Here is a 15,091-nt window from a genome sequence, read left to right on the forward strand (position 1 = left end):
GAGATATGAGTAGGGGAAAAGTGTGACAGACTGTCTGACGGACAGACGGACAGACGGACCGACCGACGGACGGACCGACTGATTGACTGACTGACAGCCGGTGAAGGTTTTGATAGTAACTGCGACCTGACGGTCGCAACAAAGAAATTGAGGACATATTTGACAACTTTACGCTTAAAAAAGAACATTGATGCGACGCGTTGTGAGCTTGTAGATCTGCTATTGCCACTATTCTTTTAATGTTTGAACATAATAAACATTTTTCAACAAAATAATTGTGATTATGTCAAATAATTGCGATTAGACGATTATGTAATAATTGTGACAGCCCTACTCCTGCCTCATTCCACCTTCCCTTTGTGCTCCCGTCCTCCCTTATTCTCTCTCTCTCTCTCTCTCTCTCTCTCTCTCTCTCTCTCTCTCTCTCTCTCTCTCTCTCTCTCTCTCTGCAACCCGTGCCTACCGTTCTCCTTTCCTCAGAATCCCCCTCCCCCAGTACCTCCGACCCTCCACATGTGTGTTGTTTACTCACCCCCCTCAGTCAGCTCAGCTGTGCTGCTATGGTGTGATGTGACTGAGATCCCCCCCCCCCCCCCCCCATGCAGAAGCAGACCTTATTTACACTCCTGGCTAAAACAAGCCTGAGGGAGCGCGTGATCCCCAGTGACATGCCCCCGCGAGCTCACAGCACATCATTTTATTGTTATTATTATTTATAGATGTATTTCTGGCATTGTTATTGTTGGCAAGGCCGGAAACCAAGAGCTGAGAGAGGAGAGACATGAGGGATAAGACAAGGGATCTGATTTGAACCTGGGTCCACTAGGAGCTTAATTATGGTCTGTGCACTATAGCTGGCTGGGCCACCAGGCAGCCCCTCACCCCCTTGCTTCTTTTACTCAGCCCACTGTGAAAGAATAAAGGAAGGAATCTGATCTCCCTTTTGTCTCAGAGCCCTCCTTTTCCCTCCCCAAGTGATTAAAGAGAACAGCCGTTTAAGAAAGGCCATGGCTGCAGAGATGTTTTAAATCAGGGGGACTTCAACACATCAACAGGGGGTCCGGGACCCCTAGGGGGTCCTCAGAGTTACTACAGGGGGACCTCCAAATTGTTGTGTGATAGAAACTTTTTTTCTCCTTTTTTATATGAACCACTTGAACCCTAGTGTCCATATTTGGAGAACTTAAGCCAAAAATAGCAGATCGGCTATTTTCGGCAAAGAGGTTTGGTGTAGAGGGGAAAAAGAGCAGACTAATTACAGAGTGAACGGTCAAGTCTATTTAGTTTTGACGGTTCAAGTGGTGAAATATCTTAAAATACAGATTGACATGAATCCAAAATACACTGATTATTGTGCTTTCAAACGATGAAACTATATGGAATCTATGAGAAGGTTGTGGGGATCCCTGCTTCATCTCTCTCTCAACTAAGGGGTCCTTGGCCTGAAAACGTTGAAGGGCTACAAAGTCCTAGTTTTTGACGGCTCCCATCAATGCAGCAGTTCTTAGGAGTAATAAACAACTCACAGTTCCAGATAACATGATGGCGTTAAAGAGAACGATAAAGCATCGAGTGAGAGAGCGTTCTTACCGGTCTTTCGAGACAGTGACTTTGGAATGGATATTGAATGAGCTCCGTTTATAGGGAGAGGGTGGGCGAGAGAGCCAAAAGAGAGAGAGGCACACAGAAGCGCAGCAGCGAACGGCTGTCTTTAATGTGATTTAATAAGTGTCCGATCTATCGATTAAGTTGACATTTCAAAATATCATGTTGAACATGAGATTTTAGACTAAAAGCAGAACTGCAAACTCCACCTGTTAACCCCTGCATACAAGTGATAATGAATGAGAGAGAGAGAAAAAACTAGGGGAAAACAGTTTGCGTCTCCTCTAATGATGCGTGGATAGGCTTTTGAGGTCATCCGAATCCATCCGTGCAAATTCATTATCCGCCCATTATCCAACCGCATTAATTATATTTATCCAATTTACAATTAGTACAAAATGCTGCTTCCCGCCTTCTTACTAGTACCAAAAAATGCAATCACATCACACCAGTTCTGGCCTCACTCCACTGGCTCCCCGTCAAATATAGAATAGATTTTAAAATCCTCCTGTTTGCTTTTAAATCAATAAATGGTCTGGCCCCCTCCTACATGGCTGATCTTGTAGAGCGCTATAACCCACCCAGAGCTCTGAGGTCCGCAGGCCTGTCACTGCTGACTCCGCCAACAGACCAAACCCGAAAAACCAGAGGTGACCGCCCTTTTGCGGTGGCGGCCCCAGAGCTCTGGAATAATCTCTCCCCCCCCCCCCCCCCCCCCCCCCCCCCCCCCCACATCAGATCTGCTCAATCTATTGACATTTTTAAGTCACAACTCAAAACGCACCTTTTTTCTCTGGCTTTTAATAACTCCTAAAATTAGTCTTATATTTCTTTGTTGCCTTTTGAAGTATCTGCTTGTTTTTACATTTTTTTCTTGATGTAATCTTTTTTTTTATTATTATTTTTTTTGCATATTGTATTTTGTATATTTTTAAACTTATTTTCACCTGTACAGCACTTTGGTCAGCTTAAGGTTGTGTAAAATGTGCTTTATAAATAAAGTTTGATTGATTGTTTGATTGAATTTATAAATCCGCACCATCCGTCAGTAAAGAGATTCAACTTTTTAGCCCAGTGCGACCATAGACATAGAGGTAAGGTAATGAGTGCGACGAGGCATGCCGTGATGCCGATCCGATGCCTTAAGTGGTCACAGCTGTTTCGTTTTATTGTGGACTGGAAAAATTAACAAATTATACAAAATAACACACTCACACAGACACAAGCATTCAGAGCTAAAACCGCCATCCGCGCATCACTTATTCTCCTCTGTTTTTTCAATGGATTAAAGCTAGCCTATGTGCCAGCCTGCAGGTGGACGTTTTGTGTGCTTACAGACGACTGAAAATGGTCACATATCAGGCATTTACCAGCACTTGTAATCCCAAAGAGGGCATGTGAAAACGGTCTCTCCCATTACCATTCCAGCAAGTTATGCTACTTTTTTGCCGGTAATATACTGGCACTGTAGTGAAAATTCAATTCAATTCAAAGGAGCTTTATTGGCATGAGAAAACATACGTTACATTGCCATAGCAAGTTTAAAAATATTGTATTTATATAAAAACGTTGAAAAGGGGGAACTTATATACAGTTGAAGGGGGTACAGCATTGTATAAAAACAGCTATGTCACATTTCGTTGTTATATACATGTTATACAGGGTTAAAGACCGTAAAAGGCAGGGTTGCCAACACTCCTGAATTTGACAGGAATCTCCTGAATTTTGACCCCATCTCCTGCCGTGCTCCTGAATTGTCATTTCTCCAAAATTTCTTCTGGATTGGGGGATTTCCGTGGCTTTGTGTGGCAACACGTGTTATTTCTCCTGGATTTGGTATCAAACTCCAAAAAAGCACCAGAACACAGGAAATTACATCTACTACTGTATGTTAAAAAATTACATTGCTTTAATTGATCAAATCGAATTCTGTACACCTACTTTTTTGTATTGAATATACTGTCTGTCAGAGATCGGTCTGTTATCGGTCACATGTTGTTGTCCATCATTTGTGTCTGAACAAACCTGATCTAGGTCTGGTTGTTAATGAATGTCTTTGGTGTAACCCTAGACCTACAGCTCCATGCAGGAGGTCCTGGTGTCATTTGGACGGAGGGTCCTGTGCTTCCCACTCTACAGACACTTTGACCTGGTCTCTGCTGCCGTTGCAGACACAGCCCGGATCCTGCAGTCAGGTGAGTCCCCCCCCCCACCCTGCACGCACCCACTACACACAATAACCCCGTGACCTTTTCCACCCCACACACTGGTAATGACCCGTGGCGGTGTCTGCTACACGTTGACATGTCAATGGCTTCTTTGTGGTGCCGCAGTCAGTGTGAAATGGGGTAGCCCGCGTTGAGCGCGTTTGGCTTTGTTTCCCTCCGCTCTGGGAACATGATTGGTTCTAATGAGTGATAATTGATTTGGTCCTCCTACGCTGCGGTTTCTTCTGAGCATGTTTTTTACAACGAAAGAAGCCTTTGTGGTCTGCAGCCACAGAGCATCTGTTGCCTGTCTGGGCACTCTGTTTTTGAGCGGTGCTCCTGGAAGGAGCTAAGCTCCAACATCTGGCTTTGTCCGGGCTCTGAGGCGTGGCCTACATCTGGCACAAAGCGCTCAAAGTTTGTTGTACACTCAGGGTCACATTGGCCAAGCTTTGCGGGACTCATAAAGGGCACCGCTCACTTCACACTGGGTGTAATTTTCTTTTCTTCCTACTGAATCTATTCTAGCTCCACACCGCCTGTGTGCATAGTGATGCATCCAAACATTGCAGTCCTAACAAAGCCCAAACACCAAGGTATAGGAGTGTGTTCAGCCCAGCAATCCAATGTCTGAGCAAAGAGCTGTGGCATGTGTGTGAAAGTAATACTCCTCCAGCTTAAGAGAGAAGAGGGTGGCCTGCCTGCCTGCCTCCCTGGCTCCACACCCCCTCGGCGAAAGAAACGTGAGATTAGTTCAGAGCGGACTGTTGACTTTGATATCTAAAATCCTGAAGTAATCTTTTAAATCAAAAGCGCCCTGCGGGGAGATGAAACACGGCAGTGTAAACACAGTAGGAATAGTGTGAGGGCTAAGATTATCCAGCTTGTGATGATTTTAACGCTCGTAAACGCCGGCAAATTAAAGGCCTTTTAAGCCACAGATTAGCATTTCCGCGCCTCATTAAACTGGAAGATGAGTTGATCAGGAGAGCCAGTGGGAGAAACGACACGCGCAGCCCACTGCGCTGAGGAGAGAGAACCCTCCTTGCCATGCAATCCCACTTTCTCCACTCGCCTTTTTTGAGCGGTGAAAACCGCTCCTAAGAGTGGCTGCGCGTGTGTCTGTAGCCACTTTTCCTCAGCGTTTTGCCATAGCAATGTGTTTTCCTCAGCGTTTTGCCATAGCAATATGTGTGTGTGTGTGTGTGTGTGTGTGTGTGTGTGTGTAGCCTAGCCATATTACATCACATTACATCACCAATTACATCCTAGACCTATCTGTAGCCACTTTTCCTCAGCGTTTTGCCATAGCAATGTGTTTTCCTCAGCGTTTTGCCATAGCAATATGTGTGTGTGTGTGTGTGTGTGTGTGTAGCCATATTACATCACATTACATCACCAATTATCTGTAGCCACTATCTGTAGCCACTTTTCCTCAGCGTTTTGCCATAGCAATGTGTTTTCCTCAGCGCTTTGCCATAGCAATATGTGTGTGTGTGTGTAGCCATATTACATCACCAATTACATCCTAGACCTATATCCTAGTCTTTTTCCTCAGCGTTTTGCCATAGCAATGTGTGTGTCTGTAGCCTGTATTACATCACCAATTACCAATTGAAGACGTTATGCAAGCACGACCACCGCTCACTTCACATTGGGTGTGATTATTATTGAGCGGTGCAAACCGCTCCTACTGTATAAGTGGCTGTGCGTGTGTCTGTAGCCTTTTTCCTCAGCGTTTTGCCTTAGTAAAATGTGTGTACGTAGGTAGCATCATGTTTGTCTAGTGATGTCATATGTCGTATGTCTGTAGCCTTTTTCCTCAGCGTTTTGCCATAGCAAAACAATGTTATGCAAGCACGACCACCGCTCACATCACATTGGGTGTGATTTTTTATTCTCTTTACAGCAAACACGCTTCACCTGCGATAATGAGTCTTTTCACATTCTCACCAGTACCTTCCAAGCCTGGAAACTGGTCCAAAGCCTCTAGGAAAGCTCATACCCTGGCCCTGGATTGTATTAAGGCCAGCCAATTGGTGATGGCAAGGCTTAAGCAGACAAACAACAGCGAGAGGCAACTGTTTATTTGTGTGAATTTATTAGGGGGGGATTTTTTTTCTTGCCATACCCTCCGCCTTGTCTGCAGTTTCTTTATTATTCGCAGGCATTAGTAGAAGTGTGAGTAACAGGGCTTTCCCGCTACAGTAACACTACAGTAATTCAGCTTGGCATGCGTGTGTGAGTGAATGCACTTTTTTTCCCCTCCCCAGCGTTGCCACACGCGCTAATTAATTTGTCAGCATAAAAGGCGAATGGAAATGCGCCCTCCAATTTTGAGGCACTTCATTTGAGCGTCCGTGAAAAGCAAACATTCATAGGTATTACGAAAACAAACCCATTAATGGCCCGCGTACAGGTTAAGGCCTTGGAGGAAATGTTATCCGGGGGTAAATATTTGAGCAACCCTCTGGCAACGCGGTGAGTATTCTCAAGGAGCCCCCCCCCCCCGCCGCCCAGCTGCCTGCTAAGTGGTTTTAATCCGCTTAGGCCTGAACACATTATGACGCAATATTTTATGCTTTAAATATAAAAAAATAGCAGATATACAAGCTCACAGCGCGGCACCGAGTGCCGCGCTGTGAGCTTGTAGATCTGCTATTTTTGAAAAATCGTGAAAATTAGAATTTTGACCCGATTCTATAAGTGTCTTTTGAATCCTTCTAAGATTTTTGGAGAAAACCTATGTTTCTATGTCAGCAATCTGGCCAGCCATCGTCAACGAAAAGGTCCTTTTCACTTCAACTGGAGCTCAGTTAGTCTGTTCTTGAGAGACTACTATGTCAGTGGTGCTCAAACCTTTTTCATGTGAAGGACCCCCAAAATGATATGTATTTGGCCACGGACCCCCATTTCAAAATATCTAGTTCCAGGGACCACCCAGAAGCAAAATTTTAGTTACAAACGTTCGCTTTGAAAATACATATATTCAAAGATTTGCAAACATTTTTTTCAAAAATAGCAGATCTACAAGCTCGCAGCGCGGCACTCGGTGCCGCGCTGTGAGCTTGTATATCTGCTATTTTTCACTGGTTAAAGCATTCAATAATTCTACGCCTAAATGGGTTAATCCGCGGGGCCTCGGGCATGGAGAACGTTGCGGAACAGAAAGACCCCCGTGGGCTACACGAGGTGACTAGGAACCACTGAAGTGGGGAGGGGGTGGGGGGGACGCGCTGTCATACTGCTGTCATGTCCTGAAAGACTAGCCATTCTATCTTTGTCATACCCGTTAAGTCACTGTGGCAGGTCTCCCCCACAACTCACATTTCCTGGTGTCATTCACTCACCGCCAACTCAGTCTTCGTAGTCTAATTTAGCTCTTGGATTTGTTCATGAATCGTGCTGCCAAAGAATTCTGCGGGGAATTTATAGATTTTTTATGGGACTGGACTGGATGTACTAGTGCGTGTGTTTTTGTGTATACAGGATGTTTCGGAGACGGTGAGACACTGTTGACAGTTTGTGTACAATATGTGCAATGGCTTCACTAGAATGTGAAGTCAGTAGGGATGGGACGATATGAAAATGTCATATCACGATTATTGTGACAAAAGATATCGCGATTTACGATATTATCTATATATTTTGGCAAAGACATTTGATAGAGAGTGAAAAAAAGACTGTATCAAATACGTACGTATATTATAAGTACATTTTACCAATTATATAGAGGGTTTAGGTGGTACCAGGTGAATTGATCCCAGTGCATGACGGAGCACACTATCACGATAAATTAAATCTCCACGTTACGATTATCGTGAGTGTTTTTTATTGTGATAAAAGATAATATCGCATATCGTCCCATCCCTAGAAGTCAGTGGGCAGTAACTCTGAGATTCCTTTATGAACATACAGTATACTGTATGCATGCAGCATGTGCCTCTCTGTGCCTCTTCAGCTCAATATGAAGTGACTCAACCATTCATCAGTGACAGGATAAGACCGTGCTAAATCACCTCCTGACACTCCCTCTCCTACTCGCTGTACAGGAGATGAAAAGGAGAACAGCTTCTCTCCTGCTCCTGGAAACTTAACAGCAGTTCCTACATCCAGAAAAGATTTTAATCTTGACAAAATTGACTGTTCAACTCAACTCTCTTTATGGGAAGTTCAGCATTGTTTCCCTGGGTGCCATGCCTGAACTTGTGAATGTGGGTAACCTTCCTCCTATAAAAGGTCCATTGTTTTCAGTGACTGATCACTTCATACCCACTGTAGAAGCCATTTCATGATTTTATTATTATTATTATCAGTAGCTATTTAGTTTATTGTATTGGTTTTTGTTTCATTTGGGGCACTCTCTCTGCACCTCACTCGGGCAGTGTATATGTGAAGCTGGTAATTGGGTGAGCGAGGGAGAGAATCGTTATAGTCGTGGACTATGCACTCAGTGGAAGGGAGAAATAACTTGGCTTCAGATGTCGTTAATTAATGGCTGTGAGCCTGTGACTGGTGGAGAACTTGCTGCTTGGTTCCTTTACACACACACACACACACACACACACACACACACACACACACACACACACACACACACACACACACACACACATATATATATGGGTCGCCTGGATTGATTTTCACTTAAAAAAAATCACACCCGTGTGAACTGAGCGGTGGTCGTGGAGGCTGTGCAACAGCACTACTGGGTGGGTGCAGCGGGGTTAGTGTGCTTTACAATGCTGTAGTTTCTTCACACACTCTAATTTATTTGACCCTAAAACATTCAGTTTGTTAATAATAATAATAATACTTGACCACACATGCTGACCCACCCTTCTCCCCTGTGTGTGTGTGTGTGTGTGTGTGTGTGTGTGTGTGTGTGTGTGTGTGTGTGTGTGTGTGTGTGTGTGTGTGTGTGTGTGTGTGTGTGTGTGTGTGTGTGTGTGTGTGTGTGTGTGTGTGTGTGTGTGTGTGTGAGAACAACAGCGCCCCTCCCTTAACATGTGTGGTCAGAAAAGGTACTGCAGGCTTGAGGCTACATACACGGACGGACGGCCGGACGGACGGACGCATACACACACGGCCACGTATAGGAGACGGTGTTACCACCGCTCAAAAATGGGGGTCCCCTGAGAAAAAAGTTTGGGAAACACTGGTCTAGACGACTCCCTTCTGGATCTCTATCGGATCTGGACTATGCGGATGACACCTGATCAACCTGCAGGTTGACCAGAGTGAAGACAGAGTGTGCCAAGGTTGGTCTTGCACTAAATGGCAAGACAACCGAGATTATCACCTCGTATAACATCCTCCCAGTCCATGTACAGTCAAAGGTCAATGACTTTAAATACCTGGCCTCATGGGTCAACTCTGCTGAGAAAGTGAGGAAATTGCTCGCTTTGAATGTCATGGCAAGAGTCCAACCTCCCCCGACACATCAAGTTCAGCTTCCTCTTTGGCTGTTGAGTCTGTTCTCATATACGACTGTGAATGCTGGACCTTAAACCTTGCCTGACGGAAGTCCCTTTATGGGTGCTACACCTGAATCCTATGTGCATTTGTGCAGTACTGAACATCAACCAGGGTGGGCACGTATCGTTTCGGTAAGAAAATGGCATACAGGAGAATGAGGCTGGCCAGTCACTGCCATAGATACCAGGAGCTCCCAGCCAGCAAACCTGTTCGGCGACAGCCGTACACACAGACATCAATCATGAGGGCGTCCCATACCTAGATAGATGTAACAAAGAAAGATGCAGGGGTGGAGAGTACTGTGGTGAGCTAGCTAGATGTACATTGATTGATTGAAGACTTTATTAGAAGTTTGCATAGGAAAAGGTACAGTTTCATGACGGTACTAAAAGGAGATCCTAGAAAAGACTAAGCTTATTTCCATAGGAAACCATTGAAGTATCTCATATAACATTGAATGACAGACGGATAGAACACAGTACTGTGCAGTAGATATAGTCAAGAAAAAAAGGGGGGAAAATAAAAAAAGATAAAAACATACAGTAGGTAAATACAAAGAAGGGTCAGGGGAGGGTAGGGCTGGGCTATGTTTGTTTTTACCAGTTGCGAACTGGTAAATGGTGCATTTATATAGCGCTTTTATCCAAATCGCTTTACAGAGATTGTGCATTACATTCACCCATTCACGCACACATTCATACACCGGTGGCGGAGGAAACCATGCAAGGCACCAACCTGCTCACCGGGAGCAATGTGGGGTTCAGAGTCTTGCCCAAGGACCCTTCGACATTAACTCAGGGGGAGCCCGGATTCGAACTGGGAACCCTTCGGGAACCCTTCGTGCTCTAATAGCGGTTTCTCTACCCCTGAGCTATGCCGCCCCACCATAGCTCAGGGTGATGCCTGTGAGTGGTTTTTCAGGGCGATTTTAAAGGATGCTAGTCCACACTCCTTTAAGCCCTTCGGTAAGGCGTTCCACATTTTTGTGGTAGAGTAGAAGAACGAGTTTGACCCTTTCTTTGAGTTGACTCTGGGTTGAACGTGATCTGTGGCGCTTGAGATGATTGATATGACTGGAGAGTGGAGACGAGGGACAGCGAGTGCATTTCGTGCCGCATCAGAAGCTCCCTCTGTAGCTTCATTTGCCTTCGCCACCTAAACCTAACCCTAATCTCAGTAAAACTATGCCTAATCCTAATCCCCGTAAAGCTGCCTATATAGGTAGCTCTGCTGCCCGTGCCACCAGCAGCTGCCGAGGCGTGGCAAAGGAAACACTGCCGCTGCCATTAAATGCACTCTGGAGGGCTCATCTGAGGACAGCCTACTAGAGAGAGAGAGACTTGTAGAGATGCATGCATTCTGTTGGCTAGATTGACGGAACCTCCCAAAACTGGAACAATTTGGGGAGAATAACTTCCTTTTGTCTGCGTACAATGTCTTTGATGGTGCAACAGAGGATTTGATCAAGTTGAAAATGTATTTAAATTAACAAAACGCCACTAGGTAAACATTTCCAACCTGTCCATTTAGTTGTCTCTCCCTCAAACTGTGCCCCTTTTCCCTCAAAAAAGGCTGATAGTGTGCATGCTTACATAACATATCTACCCACAAATTTTTACCAACATGATCAGGCAAACATTCTCCGTGATAAAAGGGGTGATTCTTTCCTGAAAGGAGCTCAGAGCAGAGATGCGTTCATTACACACTGCTCAAGGTCTTTCTCAGAGCTGGATCCAGGTGGAGGCACTCCAGTTCCCTTCCAACTCGTCCCATGGCTCAAATGGGAACCAAATGTTTGTGTAAGGTTTTCCTCCGTGCAAGTGTGCTGTTTGTTTTGATTGGGTTGGAATGTCTCCGGTGGAGAAGAGTGTTCTCTCTGAGCCTCGGCCTAGTGTCAGTCATCCCGCGGTGCTATTTATAGTCCTGATTGGCGTGAACGGTGTTGTGGTGGTGGTGGTAAGGCTGTTTTTGTAGTCTTGACAAATCAAAATAAATGGGCTGCAGTTCACTTTCTCCAGCATTCAACTAGTTTTGTTGCTGGAGTGGATTTGCAAGTAGTCTAGTTCAAGGATATACCCTTGGAACAACAAAAACAGAATCGACAGGCTTTGAACATTTTAAATGGTGGACAAATCTGAAGATGATTCCATGATAAATGTTCTTTTTACACAATTGAACCACCTCTCCAAGTACCAGCTCTCATTAAGTGGTACGGATCAAATAACTCTCTGGCTTGTGATTTCTTTTTCGTTTTTTGGAATCCTGTACCTTGGCTTTTATGTAGATAAAGGCCAAGGTAAAGGATTGCAAAAAACGAAAACAGAACAGTGACTGCAGTTCGTTAAGAAGCACTGTATGACTGCCAGTAACTCTGGAGTGCATTGTCATTACTAATAACGAATAACTGTTTTTTTGTGGGGCTTTTTTTTTTCTTTTTTTAACATTTGTCTGCCTTGTGTTTTTCTCTGCCCAGGGAAAGCCTGTGTCCTGAAATGCCTTCTGGATATCCACAAAATCTTTAGGGAGAATGAGCCAGCCTACATATTGAATGATCTTTACATTACAGACTACTGCATCTGGATCCAGAGGGTCAAGTAAGTTCATCACACACGCATGCACGCGCGCACACACACACTGACACACACACACACACACACTCTCTCAACATGCAAAGACAGGTATATAGCAACATGCCCACACACATACTCATACAGTGACACACACACACACACACACACACACACACACACACACACACACACACACACACACACACACACACAGTCACACAGTCACACACACACACCTCAGAGACCTTCATTTCATAGAATTACCTCCAGGGCCAAGGGAAGTGCCTCTCTGTCCCCATGATGCATCAGTGCTCTGGGGGGAGGAGAGGATTAAAGGAGTCATTTGTCACACCGGGGCCAATTGGATGGCAGAGATGCAATCTCTCTGGTATCCATTATCCTTGTGTCAAAAGTGTGTTTAAAGAGTCTTAGGTGAACCCGTCTCCATCAGAAGTCCAGCACAATTCACACCATACGAGGCTTATCCAGCGTGTGTGCACTTATGCATGTCTTCTTACCCGCCTTGTGTGGGTGGCTGGGTGCAACGTTATACTGGCATTACCAGCCGAACAGTTCGTTCCCAAATGATAAAGGGTCCACGGCTCTACTACTTTGCCCCAGTGCATATTTTACAATTTACTTACACATCTCAAATGTGAGCCCGCAAGCACATTACTCCGTAATGAGCTGTATTTTACTCTTGGCAAGCGTTCAGCCAAGTGGTGTGCTCATTTGGAAGGATCCCAGTTGAAAAATGTGCGCCTGATGTTGTAGGCCCAGCGCCCAGATGGAGGCACGATAAAAGGATTCACTGCCCCCCACCCCCCCAACACCCCTCGCATTCTGAACTTCTACATCTTTCCAGCAAAGTCTGAATTCTGCCTTGAACGACAACAAGAAATGCTACTGACATCAGACACTTAGAAACAGGGACGTGTAGAGAATGGCAGGGGCTGACATTTCTAAAAGGACCTTTTGGTGAAAATATCGAAAATAGCCGACCTCCAAGCTCACAACGGCTATTTTCTGTACTTGATACCACACTGAACCAAGCATAATCAAGTGAATACTGGAGGCATTTTTACACAGAGAGGGGAATTCTTTCAACATAAGATGCTGCATTCAAGTTCAGGAGAGTTTGGACAAGACAATTCCCTTGAATGCTGCCTTCAGGTACAGCACGGAAAGAGGGCATTTGCACTTCTTTCACCATAGTAAAAACTGCATTCATGGTCTGGAGAGGGCACTTTTTACAGACGGGTTAAAAGGGCAGGGGCTCAAGCCCCCTTTGATGTCTATGTGTGCATGTGCCTGCTTAGAAATCAATGTCTCGTACCAGAATCAGTGCTCTGACCTTCCGTCCGTCTCTTTTGCCACAGTAGACAGAGGGAGAGGTGGACAGAATAGAAGAGGCGCAAGTAAATAGCTAAGGCGGCCTCTTTGTCCTGCTCTGTGTGATTGTGTCGGCCTGCTGCATCGCTGTCAGTCCACTGAAGAGCTCAATCATTCTCTCCTGCTCAGCCCCAGTCTGGGAGATGAAACGGCAGAAGAGGGCACCTGAGGTTGAGTGTTTCTCCATCCTCTCGTCTCGTCTCCCCTCCCCTGCCGTAGTAGGGTAGAGCTAAATGTCAGCTTGACCTAACATGCTGACTCCTACCACACGCCACATCAATCATTAAATGGATTAGCCCCGTGCTCTCGTAGCAGTGACCTGTAATTGAATGGTTACATTTCCTTTCACTGTTTAGAATTTTTTTCCCCCCCCACCCCAGTCAATAAGCCAACCAAAAGGCATTGTTGCTTCTTCCCTCGATATGTGATATATCAGCTGTTGAGTACACAACATACAAAAAACTACACAGTCATTGAATCTCTCTTAAGAGCATCATCTATCGCCTTCTGGGCACCTGGGACACAACCAGAGCTGTTGCAGCAAGGGCTCTTCTTCCAGCTACTGTACATTAGAAATTCCATGCATTCTCTGGCAGCTCCATTGTTCAAACGCTGTGATATTATAGCGTCTTGTTGGGTGAAAACCTTGTATGTCCAAAACCGTTCGTTTTGCATTTATCATTTTAAAAATGATTTAAACTATGAAAACAGACGATCTACAAGCACACAATGCCTTGCACCGCGAGGCGTTGTGTGCTTGTAGATCTGCTGTTTTCACTACTTTTGTGCGACGGCCTTGTATAGGTGTCTACACACCAAACAGCCTACAGGAGACTCCTTCTGACTGTACACAGACTGCAAAGAACTGCAAAAAACGAAGCACTTATTTTTTATTTTATTTTTTTCAGACGACGCCGACTGTAGTTACTGTATGGCAGTGGTGCCAGGTCTGCTCCTTATAAGCAACATTGATCCTGTTTTCCTATAATGTTGCTAGTTGTGTGGGTTGCTTTTGTTTGGGCTTGTTTCTGAAGTGTAGTTGCTTATTTGGCCTTGCTTTCAACATTATTTTATAAAATAACTAATGTAATAGAGTTCAGAGGTGAAACTGGTCGCGCTTTTGGGCTTATTTTCATAGACCTGGTCGCGTATTTCACTCACAGAATCTGGCAACCCTAACCCGGCCGGAGGCAGCTCTGTTCTCCGTGCAGAGGAGGAAAAAAAAGAAAACAATAACACGGGCACTTGATGGACTATTACTAGCCTACTACTAGCTTTGCTTTGGATCCGATTGGAATAGGAATTGAGAGTTGAGATTGAGAATATGGTATAGTAAAAATATGCGACGGGAAAATGTCTCTGGCTTGTTTTGGCTTGGTTTTGGAGCAGTAGTAAACTATTCTACAACTCCCTCAATCTTACCGACGGCGAGGGGCGACTGAACAAAACTGAGCAAGTCCAGTTTTCCAGTTTTCGGTCATAAGGTTCCCGACCCGCTGCCGAAAACCTGACGATGAGCTCCCGTTCGGCAACAGACGCTTTCCGCCGCCTTCCGCCGCCGAATCGTCGCCGAATCTGTGCGGTTAAAAGTGGCCTTATGATGAAGCAGGGCTTTACTTTGCAAAAGAACGTATACATTTGAAACTTGGAGATACGAGGTTTCCACCCGACAACGACGATAGGTAGGAGAGGAGGTAGGCTATCACATGCATGATAGCGGAGACTTGTGAAAATGCAAAGCCGCAAAAGAGAGAGAGAGAGAGAGGGCGGGGGGGGGGGGGGAAGGACCTCGCTTGAAGCCAATAGCTCTTGAGAAGAATGCGGTCTGCCATCACACGT

General features: G+C 45.2%; 1 protein-coding gene across 1 annotated transcript in view; it reads left to right on the forward strand.

Moving 5' to 3' along the window:
- shq1 (SHQ1, H/ACA ribonucleoprotein assembly factor) overlaps positions 1-15,091 on the forward strand; it is a 51,928-nt gene that overhangs the window by 27,766 nt on the left and 9,071 nt on the right. The window contains exons 10-11 of the mRNA XM_080727702.1: positions 3,677-3,800; positions 11,764-11,884. Coding sequence (XP_080583828.1) covers positions 3,677-3,800; positions 11,764-11,884 — 245 coding nt within the window. The remainder of the gene's footprint in view (positions 1-3,676; positions 3,801-11,763; positions 11,885-15,091) is intronic.

This window comes from Nannobrachium achirus (genome assembly GCF_963921795.1).
Source record: "Nannobrachium achirus genome assembly, chromosome: 6".
In the NCBI taxonomy this organism is placed as follows: domain Eukaryota; kingdom Metazoa; phylum Chordata; class Actinopteri; order Myctophiformes; family Myctophidae; genus Nannobrachium; species Nannobrachium achirus.